The sequence below is a fragment of the Miniopterus natalensis genome, chromosome 3 (assembly GCF_054644295.1).
Source record: "Miniopterus natalensis isolate mMinNat1 chromosome 3, mMinNat1.hap1, whole genome shotgun sequence".
Taxonomy (NCBI): Eukaryota; Metazoa; Chordata; class Mammalia; order Chiroptera; family Miniopteridae; genus Miniopterus; species Miniopterus natalensis.
Genome location: NC_142083.1, coordinates 89,211,981 through 89,231,541, shown reverse-complemented (window position 1 = coordinate 89,231,541; position 19,561 = coordinate 89,211,981). Strand labels below are relative to the sequence as shown.

The following is a 19,561-nucleotide window of genomic DNA, read 5'->3' as shown; positions in this document are numbered from 1 at the left end:
GTGGCCACCTCCTCCCTTTACCGTATTTCTCTTCAAAAGTGAATCTCTCTGCACAACACAAAGATGCAGAAAAAGGGAAGCTGAGCTTGTCTCCCATTGGAGGGAAATGAGCTTGGCATAGTTCATTTAAACATGATAATTTAAACAGGTGCTTCACTAAGAACTCCAGAACCATCATTTTCTTAAATCGTGTTTTCATCTACGTAAAAATAACTGTCATGCCCAAAGCTATTTTATTACTACTGGAGAGCTTGTAGGGAGTGTGAGCCAAATGCAGTTTTCAGGACCAAATAACACACCATGCATTTTAGATCTATCTCCTTGGGTTTTGTTGGCATGTGATGTGGATGCCTGACACCTAATCACTTTTTATGGAAAAACAAACGAAAACACAAGAACCACCTCTGTGGGCACACCTGCCCGAGGATATATATTATCCCTATCCTTGGCAAATGCTGCAGGGATCTAAGAAACATTTTCCAACTACCATTTTATTTATTTTTTTAAATTAAAATTTTTTTCAATTACAGTTGACATTCAATATTATATTAGTTTCAGTTGTACAGCACAGTGGCTAGACATTTATATAATTTATGAAGTGAGCCCCCCCATAAGTTTAGTACCGACCTGACACCATACATAGTTATTATAATATTATTGACTATATTTCCCATGCCGTACTCTACATCCTTATGACTATTTTTATAACTGGCAATTTGTACATCTTAATTCCTTCACCTTTTTCACCCAGCCTCCAAACCCTTTCCCATCTGACAACAATCAGTTTATTCTCTGTATCTATGAGTCTGTTTCTGTTTTGCTTATTTTTTATTTTTTGTTTTTTAGATTCCACATGTAAGTGGAATCATATGGTCTTTGTCTTTCTCTGTCTGATTATTTCACTTAAGGTAATATCCTGTAGGTCCATTCATGTTGTCACAAATGGTACGATTTCATTCTTTTTCATGGCCGAGTAATATTCCCTTGTATAGCCAAGATATGGAAGCAACCTAAATGTCTATCAATACACAACTGGGTAAAAAAGATGTGGTGCATATATATAATGGAATATTATTTGGCCACAGATCATTTTTAGTTGCTAGTATTGGTTTTACAAAGTTCTCTTTGAGCATGAACATGATTTCATGTGAGGAGCTGGATTCAGACACAGCTGGAACTAAATTGTCATGGTTACACTAGCGGAGTGGCCTTGGCCTAGTCTCTGATATGAATATATTCATGAACAACTTCTCTCCTGTGAGCATTAAATACGATCGTTGTGTAAACTGCCTTTTAGGCTACTTGAGGCATTGTAGCTCCTCAAACAAAGGGCGATCTTGCCCTTTCTTTCTTAGAAGCCATATTCAGCAGGACTTGAGAAAATTCACCAAAGAAGCTGGTTTGGAAGGTGTATGTTAGTCTAGTGATGGGGCAACTGGATCATTTCTGCACTGTTCTCCTTCATTCTGTTCTCCATGGGAGTTCGGGGAGGGCTCCAGTTCTGACATCAGGCAGGGGCTCCCTAGGTCCAGATGGTTTGTTTAGGGTGTCACTCAAAGGATCAGGACTCAGCGTTTCAAGTCTGGAAGCTGACACTGAAAATGAGATGCCCTCAACCCACACAAAATGAGATGCCCTACACCCACAGCAATGCCTTGGCATCATGTCCCCATCCCAGGAGCCACTGCCAACCCCCTCCGAGGGCCTCGTGTTCAGGAGCCTCAGCAACCCTAGAGCAGCACGGGAAATCCAGCCCAGCATAAGGAAGCTAATTTATCTCACTTGCCTTGTTTCCTACCTGGAGAGGCAATTCACTGAGCTTGCTGTTTCAGCCAGCTGTTAGCTAGATCATGAATGATTTAGCAATTGAATCTTTACTGTGTATATGCACTCAATAAAGTAATTATTTATATAAATTATCTGCTTTTTTTCCCATGGCTGCTTGAAAAAAGCTAAATTGACACCAGCACAGGTTTTGTCAAACAAATAGATTATGGCAAATCCCTTCATCCAAATTAAAATATACCTCAGCATTTCAGTTTTGTGTTCAACATTCCTTTAAATGACAAAAAGCACCTTTGCAAATACCTTCTGTGGCCCTGCCAAGTTAAATACTCCCAGATTGAGATTCATTCTCATTTTGCTGAATGAAATGCTACAAAAACCCTGCCCCCAAGGAGTATTGTCAATACCTGTACATAGACGGATCACAAATATGTCTTGTGCGCAGTAAAAGCCTGTCACTGCACGTTGAGCCAGCATAGTATTCAACATGTTGGATTAATCTGACCATTTGTAACCTGGGAGAAAAGAGCCAGCTAACTTCAGGAGGTAAGCAGAAGAGTGTGGCAGTTAGGTACAAACCAAGGCTTCTACCCTCACCCAAAGTTGCAAAGACCTGAATGATGAAAGAATATTTGAGCATGAGCATTGGTTGTGGACTTTGCTGCAGTGTTTTGAATTTATTTTTAAGTTAGGAAACATTTCTGCTTTGGCAACACCCAAATCGTTATGCAGAGTAAATCTCTGTGTGTTCATTGCATTGTTATTTTTATTTTTTTTTTGGCAGATGAGTCATTTGTAAGAAAGAGAAATATTTCTAACCAAGCTGTGAGTAAAGCAATAACTGATAACACTCTTAAATCAATTCTGTTCTGAGACAAAGCTCAACAGTACCAAAAATTATGAAAGTTTCTTGCTCTAATCTTCTCTAATCTTGGAGAAAAAGTCTAGCTGAATTTAGTCATAAGGAGCTCATTACTCTGAGGGTAATTAGGTTTGTGTGTGTAACACCGTACTAGTGTAACCTAGGTCTTCATTGCTGGGAGAGTCCATTTCCCTGATATTTTGGGGTTATATATGCCCCCCATCTCACATCCAGATGTGGAGATAAGCCCCAGTAGAGAAGAGAAACAGCTTGCCTTGGACTCGTATTGGAAACATAAATCAGTAGTGACCCCATGGCCTGTATCCAATTAGTTGAAAAGGAGCAGAGCCCTTCCAGGTGTCTTGAAATCTCAGAACATAAATCTAGAAGGTTAGAAATGGCACCTGCCCCCTCCTCCACTTCTACCCCCTGCCCCCAACAAGGAGCATGTCGAGGTCTCAGGGCGGCTTATCAACAGAATTCCCCTACAAGTTAACTCAGCCCCTGATGAATCGTGGGCTAGTTTTTTTGGCTGTGGTAGGGAAATGGGATAGCAGCTCGTACAGGCAATGGGAAGGAAGGAAAACGGAGAAGGTCCTGCCCAAAGCTGGCACGGGATGCCTTTGTGCCAGTTTCCCTGTTGGGGAATAGGTAAGATGAGAGCCTCTCTAGTGTTAAGACACCGAGTTCAGGTGACTGGGTGAGATTCTTAGTTGTTCTGTATCTTCCGAGCCCCCCAGGAAAGTAAATATAGTCACAATACTTGGCTTCTATGGTTTTGTGAAGAGTTAGTGAGTGACCTGGTGGGTCTGGAGGTTGGCAATGTGAGTAAACACTAGCTGTTGTGTCATGCAGGTGAATCTCCTGCCTTTGGTAGCAGGAAGTTGGGATTTTTCCAGCTGCATTCACCACTTTGCTCGGAATATTCCAGTCATCACGGCCTGAACTTTTAGACAAGTAAGGTCCAGAGTCCCTTATCACTAATGTTCTCACTAAACCAGATTCTCGTAGAATATGCATCCTTCATAAGCAGCATCTTAGCAAGTCCTAGGGTTTCAAGGTGCATCACCCATCTTCCCCTGTAACTGAACCACTTACCACGGCATTCTAGGTCATCTGACAATATAATCCATAAACATTTGAGGGGTTACCTTGGGCCAGGTAACCCTCTAGGTGCTGTAGACACAGTATTGAGCAAAATAAAGTCGTCAGGACATCCCAACACAGAGATATATATTGAAGTTCCAATCAAATAAGATGGTAAAAGTCTGATAAGTGGAGGGGGCGGGGAGGGAGTGATATGACAGTGACTGTGATGGCGGTTGGGAGATGGAGGGTTTATTTTAGAGGAAAAACTTTGGAGGAGGAGGTGATGTTGGAACCAAGGTTTGAAAGAGGGAATTAACTCAACCGGTGGAGACTGAACAAAAGGCAGAACCTGCAGGAGCACCTGAGAAGCAGCAGCCAGAGGCTGGGGGGAATGGAGGACTTTTAGCCTCATGCAATAAAGATTTAGATCAATAACCTCAGCTTGACCAATATATCTGGTCGGTATAGTGTCACCATCTTTTTTTCCCTTCAAAATATATGCATTTCTCTCCAAGTTCAAATCCTTGTCAATCCCTTCGACACATCCTAATCAGACCCATAACAGCCTAGAAACTTCTGGCTAATTTGGATTTGACTAAAACTTTTGTACCATGACGTTATGCAGAGAGATTCAATTATGGTGCGCAATGTTTTGTGAGTAACTACCGCCCATAAAAAGTTAATTAATCAGGGCTGTGTCAATTTCCTCGTGCCATGTCAATTTGCTGCCAGGTAATTAATCACTAATCACCCACCAAGCAGCAGGCCGGGGAACAATCCACGAGCCATTTATTGTCTTTCCCCAAATAAATGGCAGGCACAGCCAGGAAGAAACACATCTTGCCTTTCATAATATTTTTATCGACACTTTTGCAAGTTGTAATAGACTGAAGCAACAAGCAGCTGCAGTTCACTGGAATATGAATATTAAAGAAACAAATGAGTGGAGATTTATAGGACATTGCGTTCCTGTTATGTCAGTTTTGAGATTAAACCGAGCAAATGAACAGTGAAGAATTTCTCTTCCATGTGGAGAATGGTGATTAGACTTGTACATTAATTAGAAATTTTTGTTTTCCTTTTCAATGCATTTCAAATGAGGGTGTCCTATAAGAAACTGTTTGTCCAAAAGGTAGATTTATTCACTTCTAAACAGCAGTATTTAATATCAACATGCATTTTTAAATGAAACAAGAGTCGATCCCAAATGTGTGTTTCAGGGATAAAATATGTGAGTATGAGAACCAGAGATTCCAACAAATTAAGTGGCTCCTTTGGTCTTTTTGTAAATGACTGAACTAACGGAATCCTCTTCCCACCCCAAACCTTGAAATTACTGATTTTTTTTTTTAAATTGACAGCCTTTCCATTTTTACTTTTGACCTAGAACTAAATATGTCCCATCATATTAAATTTCCATGTTATGTCATTTAAACATAGTGACCTAGTTGTGTATAAATTCTGGGTTATAAACCAATTTGATGTATCTTTATTTGCGATCCGCTTTAAGGGAATCTTTTTTGCCATTTGAGGGGGAAAAAAATCCTCCTTTTTTTGGCTCTTCATCGTGATATTTATCCCACGATGCCCTGCCTCTGACATGGAGCTGTAGAGGCCTGTTTATTCCGCCTCGGTATGTTACCTATTATGCCGCTTCTTAATTTACGGTCCAGCGCCTGGAGCGGGAGATCCCCCAAGAGGAATCCCGCAGAACCGCGAGCCTGCTGTGGAAAGCGCGTCTGCACCCCCAGAATCATGTCAGCCAGTGCTTCCTACCCTGCACTACCCACAGGACCGTCCAACCTCAAATTAGCACCAACATCGCTGGGCCTTGAAACACTCAAAGGCGGGGGCAGAGCGGGGCTGCGGGAAAGGGAGCGGAAGAGCGGGACAAAGGGAGGGTCCCCTCCTCCACTCTGATGGCACACCTTTTCCAGGGCATCTGGCAACCTCATGCAAATTCAAACCGGCGCACAAATGCAAAGAATAATGACCCATTAAAGCGGTTGTATATTTTTATGGCTTTGATACAGAATCTGCCCCCCTGTCGGCTTTTGCATCTGCTACTCTGCCATCTCTCCCAGAGCTCTAAAACTTTAATATGCAGTTTATAACCCTCAAGTATTTTCCACTGGTTTTGTGTTTCTTCTCTTGGGATTCCTGGGCTGGCGAGATGGTCTCATTTGTGTTTATTTTCGAAGGTAAGCACCACGTTGTAAAAGAGATGGCGGGGGCGAACAAGCGTTTGTCACGGTAAATACTCTGAAGGCAGGGCTCATAGGTGGCTGGAGGTGGGGGCTTCGTCTTTGAGGGGGAGACAGGCAAGGAGCAGTTGACATTTCAGTAAATGGCTCATTTGGCTGGTTGATACACCCACACATCTTCCATTCTAAAATGTTGATTTTCCTAGATACTCCAGCACATCACAGCATGCCTCTTGTTACATCCCTAAAGTTTCCGTTTCATTGAGTTCCAACGTATAGAAGGAGCTCCTTCTTCCCGAGAATGGAGATGGTTACTCCACTCAACTCCCCCAAAATAGGCTCTGGGTATAAATCTATCTGAAGGTTGGGAGTGGATGGGCTGAGGCTGTTGATGTGTCAACAAGATGCTCAATTGGTATTTGCTCCAAAAAGCTCTTGCCCTGTTTGCTTTGAGAGAAACTCATTTTTAGCTTATGAGCTAAATCCAATTTTCGTTGCAGTGATACCAGATTTTTCACTTTGATTCATGCTAGATAAGGTTTCAGAGGGAACCTTTCCAGTATAATGAACCTATGGCTTTTTCCCTCCCCTGTCTCTCTTTCCTCCTGCCAAGAACCAAGGATTTATACTGTATCCACAAAGCAGCCTGTGCTCTTCCCATTGTTTCCCATCGATGGCCTGCTTACATGTTTATTAACTTGAAGTGCAACTAGGAAAAAAAATCAAACTCCAGCATTGGGGTTCAGAAACACCTCTAATTTGCTACCTTTTCTTTCTCATATTGTTTTTTAATGTACATTTACAAATATTGGGCAGGTTGGCAGGTTTGAGACTTTTATTGACAACGATTTGCTCCATTCCAGAAATGGAGAGGACACTGTGAGTTTCCCATTTGGCAGTTTGCATTGGGTATATTAAACATTTATGGCTCTCTTACTGGATCCAAACTCCAGAACCGGGGCCTTGGTAGGTGACATGATAACTTCCACTCAACAAAAGATAAGTGTCACACCACCAAGTAAGTGCATCACAAGATGCTTCCTTCCAGAAGGTCCAAGGACAAAGCCATTTTGGTTTTGTTTAATCTGTATCTGAATCATGTATTCAAGTATTTGCTTCAGAGGCACAGTTAACCATGTCCCAGCATCTACAAGCCAGCATGCCTGGTGGGCAAGTGAATAAAAAGGCAGTTCCATCCCATGTTGAGTCTAAAGGAAGCTTGACGAACCGTTGTGGCTTTTTTGCCCTTGAAGTTGACTATGTGTCTAAGTGGGAGGAGAATAGAGCCGTGCTATCTGAAGCTAGCCATTGGGGACACCCTCTAATGGAGGTGGGGAGGCACATAAGAGGCACAGCTACAAATAAGACAAGTTAAGGATTCTAAATATTGTTATTTTCTGTTGTTCCTTGTTGCACAGATTTATTGCATTCGGAGACTGTGATTTGCTGGGCTTTCAGGAAGCATTGTCTAGGCTATCTGAAGGGGGAGACTTTTAATAGGTGTCACCTGCCTGGAAGAAACGTTTAAGCCCTTTTTCCAGAAGAGGAAACTGATCTTCAAATCCTGACACTGCAGCAAGAGAAGTGAATTTAAATGAGTTGAGGGTTTGCAATAATACCAAGTCCAATACATGTATCCGACTTGTCTCCCTTTTTATCAGAATCAAAGATATTCCAAGTCTGGTTGCTATTTCTGGGCCAATAGAGCACCTAGAAGTATGGGGGCAGAAATTATTTTTATAAGGATCGTGATTCAGATCCAATTGTGTCATTAGCATACTGTTTTGCCTGGAGAACCTGAGCAGGACACGTTGTACAGAAAGATGGAAGGTAAAGAGGTAGAAAGAAGGAGACTGGCATTGTGCAACCACCCAAAGGTGTCCAGGCACAATCTCAAGTATCTGATAGCTGCTTTGCACCAGGCAATCCTATAAATCAGCGAGTAGAGCAGAGGAGATCACTGTCCTCACAGAGCTTTCATTCATTCCAGCAACAGCGAGTCCTTCAATCCTGGGATCCAAGCTGCTTGACTGCTAATAATGTTTGTAATAATGTTGATGAGGTTCAGTAGGAACTTAAATCTTGTGTATATCAATTACCCTGTCCTAAAATGGGTTTTGTGATACTGTATGTCATCTTGCTTAGTCGCAGAGCCTATGGATGATGTTGAGGACTTCCTGTACCCCAGGGGAGGTTCACGGCAGCCTTGTCCAGAAGGAGATTAAAAAATAAAGAGAGGAAGGAAGGAAAGAGCTGGAAGGGAGGATCTGGAATAAGAAGGAAGGAAATGCTCGTTAGTCATGATGACTAACTAGAGACTAAGAGGCCCCTTGGCCAGCCCTAGACTGGCAACAGGAAAGAGAGCTGAGCAAACCATCCGCCTGGGAGACTCACCTGTTTTCTCCATGAAGCTTCTGGTCCAAAACATGATCTATGGAATCACCTTATTTTACCTAAGGGGACCTGGCCTCCCCAGAAGGTGATATTTATTTGTCTCCTTCCCTGTGTTCCTTTAACAAAATAAGAACCCCTTTAATTTGCTCTGTGTAGAGAAGCCCAAAGAGACTTATATTAAGACCCATAAGTGCCTTACCCTGGTTCGGGAAGGACATTTTCTCTCTGTAGCAAACAGGGTGCAAGGGGAACCCTGGCTCTGCACTTTAGCAGCCTGTGCTCCCCTCTCTCCACTGCCAAGCTTCTGTTTCATGTTATCTCCCAACATCTAAATCTTCCAAGAATTATTGTAAGCCCTGCTTGTCGCTGAGAGGGATCTTGTCTCTCGCTCCGCACTGTAGCCGGCGATAATGAATGGGTCAGCATAATTACCGTGTTTTCTCACACTGGCAGCCAGCTGCTCTGCCAGATTGTGAATTTTTCATTTTCTCTATTTCAAAATCCAGGGCGTTCCAATGAAAACTTAATATTTGAACTGTGGCGAGACAGAGTCGGAGTCAAAGCCCCGCTCACTCATTTTCTCCCCGGTCCTGAAGCAAACATCTCATATCTCATTACTCCTGGGCTTTTGTGATATTAGAATTTACCACTTTCCCTGTTAAGACTGACACCTCTCCACGATGTCAAGCACAATTATTTAAAACCGCAGCCAGGAAATGTGAGCTCTGGGGGCTGGCAGGCTGAGAGTTAAGTACAGCTGCACAATTTGTTTTTACCAATAAAAAAGAAGGTTACCCATAGCCGGTATGGCCTCCTCAGACACAAATAGAAAGATGAAATCATTCTGGCTTGCGCACCAATCCCAGCATTTTACCCTGCTCGTGGGAGGACCTGGTAGAATCCGTGAAACAGGCCGCTGCTCACTGTCAGGAGCACACAGAGAATCCCAGTGACAGCCAGGCCGTCTTCCCTTCAGGTCCAAGGGTTAGAGTCCAATCCGTGCAGTTGCATCGGGTGGTCTAGAGTTGAGGGTGGCTTCTGGGGGATGTCCTCTCCGCTCCCTGCCCCCTGCCCCCTGCCTCCACCACGCGGCACAGACGTACTGCCCGAGGGCTGGGAGGAGAGGGACCAGATGGCCTGGAGTGCTTCTGCTCCTCTTGGCAGTTTGGAGACAGAGTGGAGACCACTTTGGCACAACAGGAAATACAACACCCTGAGCGGTGAGGGGTTTCACAAAGTAGGGTTCCTGGAAGACTGAAGTGTGGGTGTGTTGAGTTAACGAAGTAAAAGAGCTGCCTTGGCCACAAGGCCTTTCCCAGCATTTATGTCGCGTCAAGAGAAACTCGGTGCCCTCCCAGCCTTGCAGGTCACAACAACCTTGTGTGAAACCCCAGGGAGGTGGAGCGGGATGGAGGGCTGTGGAGGGGGAGGAGACCCACTTCACCCTGGCTCCTCTCACCTGCCTTGCTCTCCCTGGAAATCCTCCAAGCTCCTGTTAGGTCGGCGGGATCAGAGAGGAACATGGGGCCAGGAGAGAGGGTTTGCGGGACAGTGTGCCCATCATTTGGCTGGCCGCAGCCCACAGCTTCATCCACCTGGTCATGTGGTGACATCATCAGTGCATTCTTTGCAGTGCCCAGTATTTAGAATGTACCGTGGATAAAACTGGGGGGCTCCTGTTGTTGACTTGGGGAGGCAGGAGGAGGGGCAAAGATGAATGAGAGATGGAGGGAGGCCCCAAGGAGCTTACAGACTAATTGGACAGATAAACCTAACAAGTGATTGACTTTCCTCTTCTCAAAATGAACAGCAGAAAGGGTGGGTGTTCCACAAAATAGAGTGCCCGGTAAATGTTCGGGCGAGCTGGGCTAACTCCGTTAAAGTGCTCCCCTCACCGTAGGGCTTTCTGAGCGTTCAGTATGGATCTGCTGGGCCAGCGGTTTCCCAGAAAAGCGTCCCCTCCATGCGCTGGGGTTTGGGCAACACTGCCCGGTGTTTAATGGGATGGGACAAGTGTGGGACGCATGGTGAGAGCTCTGGGGGATTCAGAGAAGCGGAAGCAGCTCCCTGAAGGCCTCCTGGGTTAGGATTTGCATGCTGTGGGTGGAAGGACATCCCAGGCAGAGGCAACAGAGTTAATTATCAGGGGTCTTAAACATCATGCTTAATTTCCCTCTTGGCCCCTCACCAAGTTATCCTGCTCAGCGAATTTCCCCCCAGGGAAGAAAACTCTGCCCACGCTCTCTCTCTCTCTCTCTTTTTTTTAAAAATTTATCTTTACTGTTGAAAGTATTACAGATGTCCCCCTTTTTCCCATTGACCCCTTCCACCCCTCACCCACTCCCTGAGAGTTAAGTTCCCAGAATTCTCTGCCATTGCTATTGTTGTGTTTTATAAGCTGCACAAATGGTTAGGGGGCTGATGGGACTTTGGGAATGATTTGTTTCTTGGAGCATGAGGCGTATGTACACTGAAGATGCATACACATGTCTGTAGAAACACTGTAGTTCAGAGCACAGCTTTTAAAAAGCAATATATGTACATAAAGGAAAATGTGGGAAATAACCAAAAATGGTATGGCGAAAAGCTGTGATCAGACAACGAACATCCATGCAGTCAGTCCCGGAGATAGGTATGAACACACTGAAATATGCGGGTATTTGTATATATAATTATATACACACGAATATAAATATGTGTATGCATACAGTCACATATGCATGTACACCTGCACATACATACACATGTATGTTGTTTTCACACAATGTAGACATATTGACTTACACATCCACAGATGCATATACACGCACATGCATACATACATATATATTGTATGCTCAGACACATATATAAATATATATTACACACTAGACATGTGTGTGTATATGTATGTATGTGGGTGGATGGATGGATGGGTGGGTGGATGGATGGATGGATGGATGGATGGATGGATGGATGGATGAATGGATGGATGGGTGGGTGGGTGGGTGGGTGGATGGATGGATGGATGGATGGATGGATGGATGGATGGATGGATGGATGGGTGGGTGGGTGGATGGATAGATGGATGGATGGATGGATGGATGGATGGATGGATGGATGGATGGATGGATGGATGGATGGATGGATGGGTGGGTGGATGGATGGAATAATGGATGGATACACAGACAAGTGTTGAGAACACATTGCACATGATATTGCAACCCACCTTAAAAAAAGTGCAGTAAGCTTTAACCCCACTTTCAAGAATTCTTTGTCAATGTTTTCCACTTAGCACATTCTCTCGGGCACGGGGACCACCGCCTTAACTAGCCCATCCTCTCTGGAATCAGACCTTGGCCTTGGCCTCCACCCCTGGCTCCTGGAAGTGTGTGTGTGGCGGGGGGATTGGGGGGCCGGCGTCCAGCCTGGGTCCCCTCCCTGGTAGGGGGTGCCTCTGAACACCCTGCCTTGCTCTCTCCTCTCGCCCGCAGTGCCCGGCTTTCCGTATCCAGCTGCCACCGCCGCGGCCGCCTACCGAGGGGCGCACCTGCGAGGCCGCGGCCGCACCGTCTACAACACCTTCCGGGCCGCGGCGCCCCCGCCTCCCATCCCTGCCTACGGCGGGTAAGTGGGGCTGACCCGCCCCCGGGCCCCGGGCGGGCCTCCTGCACCCCCCTCCTGTTTGCGAGAGCGCATGCTGTCTTGACTGCCCCCCAGAACGCCCAGCATGCAGCCCGGCGCGCCTGCAGTGGATGGAGCACCTTGCAAAGAGTATTGAAAAATGAGTGTCATTTGCCCTGTCATGGTCGGTGCCTTTAAGCATTCTACATGTCACATGTTGTTATGGAAATGCTCCTTGAGACTGAATGCTGGAGAACAGAGAGATGGTTACAGCCCAAGATGTATTTCTGGTGATTGCAAACATCTGGTTATTAAGGAGGTTGGATCACATTTGCCCCTTGAATCTGACCATGGAGGGACAGGAGGTTTTCAAACATCAAAATCACTGGTGTGGTCTTGCCCCCCTTCCTGACACCCTGAGCTTCAAGGTTTAGGAGCCTTTGGCTGGGAAGAGAAAATTAGGTGTGCAGACAATGCAAACATTCAAAAGTTCACTGAAATTGGAATTAAGACATGTTTTAGCTGGATTTTCCAAAATGGCAATTGTCTTTGTTTCCCCTCTGCAAGGAAATGCAAATCCATAGGCTCCCATTGCCAGGTTGGTATTTCTGTGCATGGTCCTTGGTATTGCCAAGTGCATATCAAGGAATGGTGGTGAGTGCTCAAAACAAAAAACGGAACTGGTGTCGTGAGCTACGACCTTGAGATGCTACCCTTTCTCTTTCCTGTTAAGAGATTCTTCTAGAACATTCCTGCACACCCAGAGTCAGGGAGAGAGAATGTCTCTGAGGCAGTGGTCCTCCAGGGACGTTTGGAATATCTGGAGACATCTGTGGTTGTCACAACAGGAGCTGGGAGGTGTGATGGCATCTAGTGGGTAGAGGCCGGGGATGCTGCTAAACACCCTACACTGCACAGGACAGCCCCTCCGCCCAGTCATAGGGCCCTAGATACCTACCAAAAGCGCTGCTCTAAGGAAAACTCAGTAATGCCCATGAAAGTCTGGCAGGGTTAAACACACTTTTTTATAGCTCTGTTGCTTCTAAATCTTTTAGAATATCAGAATTAGCCTAGATCATCTCTCTATTATACTGAGTGAAATATTTATTTATATCTCACCTATTGCAAAAGACAGCATTTGAAGTGCTTCGGAAACAAATGCAGTGAGACAAAGTTAAGACTGTAAAGAAATAAAAGCAGATGAAATTATCTGGAAGGGAAAATAAAGGCAGGGAAATAAGGCAAAGTCCATTGTTTCTGGTGTTGTCATTAGAGTTAGGTCAATTCCAAGCTTCTTAGTGGACAAGACACCACCAAAAATAACAAAAAATTGTACTAGAATGATGGATTGTCCCTAAATTCTCCCCACCCTCCAAAATGTACCTTCGTGCCCTAAGCCTCGTGTATCTGACCATGTGATATAAGAAATTACTGACAGTACAATTATTATCTTCAGCCCCCACAGTATTAAGCCCATTTTCTAGATCCAGGAAGGCAGAAATAAAGACTTGTTATTCCCAAGGTCATATAATGAGTTACGAAGAAGAAAAACAAAACCAGTTACCCACTAGGCTCATGTGATTACTAAAGCAAGATTCATAAGCCATAAATGCAAAATTGCATGTTTATACCCCATTAGTTTGTCTGAAAATCATTATCTTGGTAGCTGGTAATTGTAGCTTTCTGGTATAGGTACTCTCACTATCTCACTACTATATTGAACAGAAAAAAATAAAGTAAAATTATATGGCTTATCCTCACATGAACAATTTATAAAAGTCTCAGAATAACACACCTGCTGTAAAATTGAAATTTGCTAACTTGTAATGAACTTGTTCTCTATGGGGAGTGACCATGCATAACTAATTAATGCCACATTTGCCAGGGAGAGACAGAGGCATCTCCAAATGGTGAGCCAATGTGTTTGTGACTGCTTCGGACATGATTTAATATGAATATTCCAGGGTATTTCTAATTATTTTGTTTATAATGATGGATTTTGTCTGTTGCTGACAATATTGACTGGCATTCTGAACCCACGTTTAGTAATAGGATAAAATTCTTAAGATGGGAGGAATAGAAAGGGCAGAGGGCTAGGGGCGTGTGTGTCCATGTCTGCAAGTTCTCTGAGAGCAAAGTGCTGGTGGAAAGGAGGGAATTCAGCTAGTTGCCTGGAGGTTTTGCTGGATTACGAATTGGCTGGAATGCATTGGCTCCGAATGCAAAAGTATGAACCCAGCATCTTAAATGGTGGGTTCCCTTTTCCTCTGGCTTGCACTGAGGACGCTGAGGCAAATGGTACCCTGGGGGGAATTTCTTCCAGTTGGGAGCAGAGATTGCCATGTGAGCTAACAATTTCAATAAATGCGATAAGTAATAGGTAGGGTGTTGTGTGAGCAACAAGGAAGGGCTTGGGTGTTTAGAGAAGGCTTCTAGGAAAGAGAAGAGCTATAGGACACATTTATGGCCAGTCATTTCCTAAATTCCCACCCTAAGATCTCATTCTGCCATTCTCCCTCACAGCCAATGATCCCCATCTTTTCTAAGACATCGACTAGCAAAGTGCATTTACTAAGAAAAAAGTGTATTTTCCTATTGTCACCGATTGAAGAGATATCTAACTGCCAACTTAAACCTCTGTTCTTCATCAGGTATCCAATATGACTATACTTTGTTACTACAAGTCCAACCAAAAGTATGTCATTTATCTGACATCCATATATAGTTTCCGTATTGTTTTTCCCCAAGAGATTGGAAAGAAGTCCCACAGCCCCTCCATGGCAGCTTTTGTGGAGCCACGGTGATCCTTGGAGTATCCAACATCAACATAGTTATCCAGGAGGGTGCACCAAGGAAGCCCTCCATCCATCCATTTCCTTTCATTGACTTGGTTTTCCTCTCCACATCCTGATATTTCCTGAAGTCCCTCTCTGAAAGTAAAGAACATAGGTTATGGCGGGGCCCCATCTGTCTTTCTCACATAGCTAAATAGAAACTTCTTGGGACATTAAAACATGATCATTCCTCAGGGTCTGGCGGTGCAGGGGGTTCTGCTTGGACAATAAAGGTATCATGGAAATGAATGCAAAATCTTGGACTGAGACAGCCAAACCTCTATAGATTGCCAACATTAACTGAGTAAGAATGAGTGATGAGTTAGAAATCTAGTGTCCACACAGTCTACAGGGTTGTTACAGTCCAAAAAAGACACTTTTGGGGCAGATGAGATTGGTCCCCCACTATTCTACCTCATGCTGCCCTGGGTAGCTGACTCAACCTGTATAGGCACAGTTGCCTTAGCAGGAGAGCAAAGACTAGGTCTGCCTCTATTGGGTTGATAGAAGAAGGGATAGGAGATCCATGTAAGGCTGTAACTTAGTAGGGTCCATCATATGATGTGAGTTTAGTGAACTGTAACTACTGTTGTTGAAGTTGATGCAGTTACTGCTCCTTTGTCTCTCTCTGTATTGCATCACTTACTCCTTTGTTGGAGGCACTTGCAGTTCACACATCTGCATTCCCCACCAGCCATAGAGATGGCTTTGGTTTGCACAGAGCATTTCAATAGATTGTGAATATGTAGATTGTAAATAGAATATTAACTAGTGAGCAGTCTCAACAAGAGCTGAATGGATCAAGTTTTCCTTATTTCTTCTTTATTTGATCCTGGAGTTAATTTTAATAGAGGGGCCACAATGTCCAGTCTGTCTTTCTGTGACTCATAGTTGGGAGAAATTACCCATTGGGTAATTGCCGTCAATGGAGCTTTCAGACTGATGATTTGTGGATGAAGATGGAAGGTAACCACCGGACTCAGTACTACCTCTGATGTTAGATGAAAGCAACTAAACCCCATTCCTTCCCAAAGGAACCTCATGAGATTGGCCTCACCAAGTTCCTGTTCTTAATTAATTAGTTAATTAATTATAAAATAGCTGCTTATTTAACACGTACTATGTACCATGTACAGTGTATGGAGCTACAGTAGAGTGCTCTAAGGGAGCATCATAGGAGATTTTAAAAATTATTATTCTAAGCTAAGCATCCAGCATCTGCTCTAGGTTTTTGGTCTTGGTTCTCTGGATACCTCTAAGAAAGGCATTCTGCACTTTCTCGGGTAATTAATTATGACACACCTATGTGCAACTTCTCAGAGTTAGCTTGAGAAGTATTTTGCAGGGACTTTGTGCTACCTTGGATATAGGAAAGGTATGGTAGTGTCCCAGGAGAGAACTTCTGAAAGTTGGCTAGTGTAAGAGTGAAACCCATACATAGATCCTTTGAGAAAGCTTTTAGTTCCTGAAAAATGCTTTAGGTCCTAAAAAAACTCTAATAACTAGCCTTGAGTCCTGTGTATGTACCTTTCTGTCTGTAATTCAACCATGCTCTTTGGTTTTAATTTCTAAATGTCTAATCTTAAGACTGTATTATCTGATACTGAGGAATTTTCCAATTTAATATAAACACTAGAACTAAAGCCATCACCACCCATTCTCAAATGCTTTCCAGGATTTTCTCTAGCTTTTTGTTTTTGGTGTCAATTCTTATTCAGATTCTCAGCCAGTTTTAAAATGTAACCTCCTATATTTAAAAAATCCTCTTAATTGAGTGCTTTTATAGACAAACACCATAAATCAGTGGTTCTTATATTTGGAGGGGATGTCATAGATGCCTTTGATAATCTAATTAAAATATCCATTTCCCTTAGAAAATGCTGGTGTGCATATATACATGTGTGCATTCACACGCACACACACACACACATAGTTCTATACATATGATGCCAGCAAGTTCATGGACCCACCTGATACCTAGTTAAAAACAGCTAGATTTGAATGCATTAAAATTTTAATTTATTTCTCTTGGAAGGGACGGTAAGGTAGAACAGTTTTAAATAACCTTTCCTTCAAAACATATTTGTGATTAGACTATATTATATTACACAAACATATTGTATACTTTGGGCATCCTATTTTTTCCTTTCCTTTTTTTTAAGTAAACTAATTTGCTATAGCACAGTCATTCCCTGCCTGCCTGCATTCATCCAAATATTTAACTACTGTTATTACCTTTCTAAGAAAATGAGATGTGCATTTGCATTATGTTCTTGCAAAAGCACATTGCAGTCCCAAAGTGATTGACAAGCAATGCAATTACCTTTGCATGGCTAGACAGACCATCTTTGCAATAAAATCGGCTGCACCTGTTCAGTGCATGACGGCAACTCCATCTCTTGTGACTGGGCCATGGTTCATTTATCTATAGATGCGCACCAGACATTGACCCCTGTCCTCCTTTCCCTGCAAATCTGTTGCACCTGTTTCATAGGGCCTTAAAAATAAGTGTTTGGCTATATTCATGGAAACCAGCATGAGACTTTGTAAGAGCTTTTCTGTGACTAGCTTCCATTTAGAATAGGACCCGGGAAGCTGACTTTCAGTGTTGTCTCAAATGTAAACACATGGAGGGGGATGTTTCATAGAGCAATGAGTCTCTTAGTCTTGGGACCAGCAGCAGCGTCACCTGTGACTTGTTAAAAATACAAATCCTTAGACCCCCCGCCACCCCCATTCAGATCTATTGATTCAGGACCTTTGGGCTGTGTGTGGGGCGCAGCCATCTGTTTGAACAAGCCCTCCAGGTGGTTCGGAAACGTGCTGGGGTTTGACCGCCGCTGCCTGCCAGAGCCGTTAAAAGCTGGGGCTGTGAAGCCAAGGCCACCTGGGCTAGAATCCCAGCTTAGTCACTACCTAGCCCTCTCCTCTTCAGTTTCTTTATATCTAAAGAGATGATGATAATATTGTGCATCTTGAAGGGGTGCTATGAGGATTAAGTGGGTTAGTGAACACAACATGCTTAGATTAGGGTCACACCTAGTCCTCACTCAGTCGATGCAAAGAATAATAGTATTTGTACCTGTGCTATTACTTATAGCTTAGGAGGGGAACACATAGCACTCTGGTGAAACTGACAGCCCCAAAGTGACTTCATTTCACACTGCCAGTGAGGACAGCCATATCGGTTCCTTGTTTTTTAGAGTTATCATGAAGGTAGATCACTCAGCCTCCAATTTTGGAGAGAGTTCATTTCTCTCCAAAATGTGCAGGTGTTGTACTCGGTGAAAACGAGCAGTTCCTGCATAGTGTGGTTTATCATGGCAGCTGGAGTCCTTGATTTCCTTTCTCAGTGAAGCCACCACTCCCTGTGGGGCCTCCCAAAGCTGAAAGATGCCCCTCCTGCAGGCCCTCTGAGGAGCCTTTGAGTTTCCTGTGGCATTTCCTCTGGTTCCCTCCCCTCTGCTGCCAGCCCACCTCCTTCCATTTCACGTTCAGAGTGCCCCTGTCCCTGTCCTCCGCAGCGCCCATCACAGCTGCCACTTGGCATTTATGCACTTGGCTTCGTGACTGAGAGTCCCCCTCCCTGTGAGCTCTCCGCGGCGGGTGTATCGAGTGGATTCCCCTCTCTCTGCTCTCTGTGCCTTGGCACGCTGGTTGGAATATAGTCAGCATTTCGACAGCAGAGACATAGTTGGTTTGAGCTTATCAGAATGAGGGTGGTAGGTCGCATTTTCTCTTTGGTTCTCTGTCTCATAAACGTGGGATGCCAGAGTCCCAGAGTAAGTTTCCAGGGCCCACGTTGGAGGGCAAAGCATGGCAACTAGGTTCCAGTGCTGAACGAGCATCAGGACCTGTTCTTGCCTCGCTCTGGGAGTTGCTGGTACAAATAGGCTCCACGTGGAGGCACACAGCTCGCCGCAGGGCACAAGGACTTGTCCTGGGGAAAGAAGGGGCTGCTTTCCCAGCCAGACCTCAGCCCCAGTCACTCCTGTCCACACTGCGCGCCCCTGGGAACAGACCTCAGGTCTAGCTTAGCTCTTCTCTGCATCACAGGCGACCTCCTTCGATTGGTTCTCATTTTACTGCACTTCACACACATTGCATTTTTTACAGACTGAAGGCAGGCCCCTCCCCCAGCAACATGATTACGACTCCCTTATTGTGACACTTGCTTTACTGAGGTGGCCTGGAACCCAACCCACGGTACTGCCGAGGTCTGCCTGCATTTTCAGAAGAGCTGACACAGACTCGGTCCCCTCTATGAACATTTAGAAAAGGGCATTGTTTCCCATGTTTGGATATGTTAATATTTTGTTAAATATTAATGTTTTATTCACACCCGATCACATTCTGACTCGTCTCCTAAGCCAGGGTCCAGTTTTTTAATCTTTTTCACCTTCCCCTCCTCCACTGACAACAGCCATAGTTGCTGCATAGCCAGATCAGAAACAAACTTGGAGCTGCAGGCTGCCTCTTCCAAGTCCGCTATTTAACTCTACCTGGAGTTGATAAGTAAATTACCCTGTGTCATCTTCTGTCGCCTCCCCTTTAAAATATGGGCAGTATTTGGTCAGCAGATATTTATTTTACATCTCCCGGGTAAAAAAGCCATGTTAGACATAAGCAGGATGGAACGCCGAGTAAGCCTACTGGGTGCATCTTCAATGTGAAATGAGTCCCATACACAAATACATTCGAAATTTGACCAATATATAAAATTATTCAACCATATGAGGATCAAAATATGTGATGCTGGCATTTCCAGGAGAGAGGAATCACTTCGCTTT

The 19,561-nt window shown here is 44.2% G+C and overlaps 1 protein-coding gene across 1 annotated transcript in view; it reads left to right on the top strand.

The window, feature by feature from the left end:
- LOC107526816 (RNA binding fox-1 homolog 1) overlaps window positions 1–19,561 on the top strand; it is a 180,058-nt gene that overhangs the window by 114,144 nt on the left and 46,353 nt on the right. Inside the window, exon 9 of the mRNA XM_087815209.1 lies at window positions 11,808–11,940. Within this exon, the coding sequence (XP_087671335.1) occupies window positions 11,808–11,940 (133 nt within the window). The remainder of the gene's footprint in view (window positions 1–11,807; window positions 11,941–19,561) is intronic.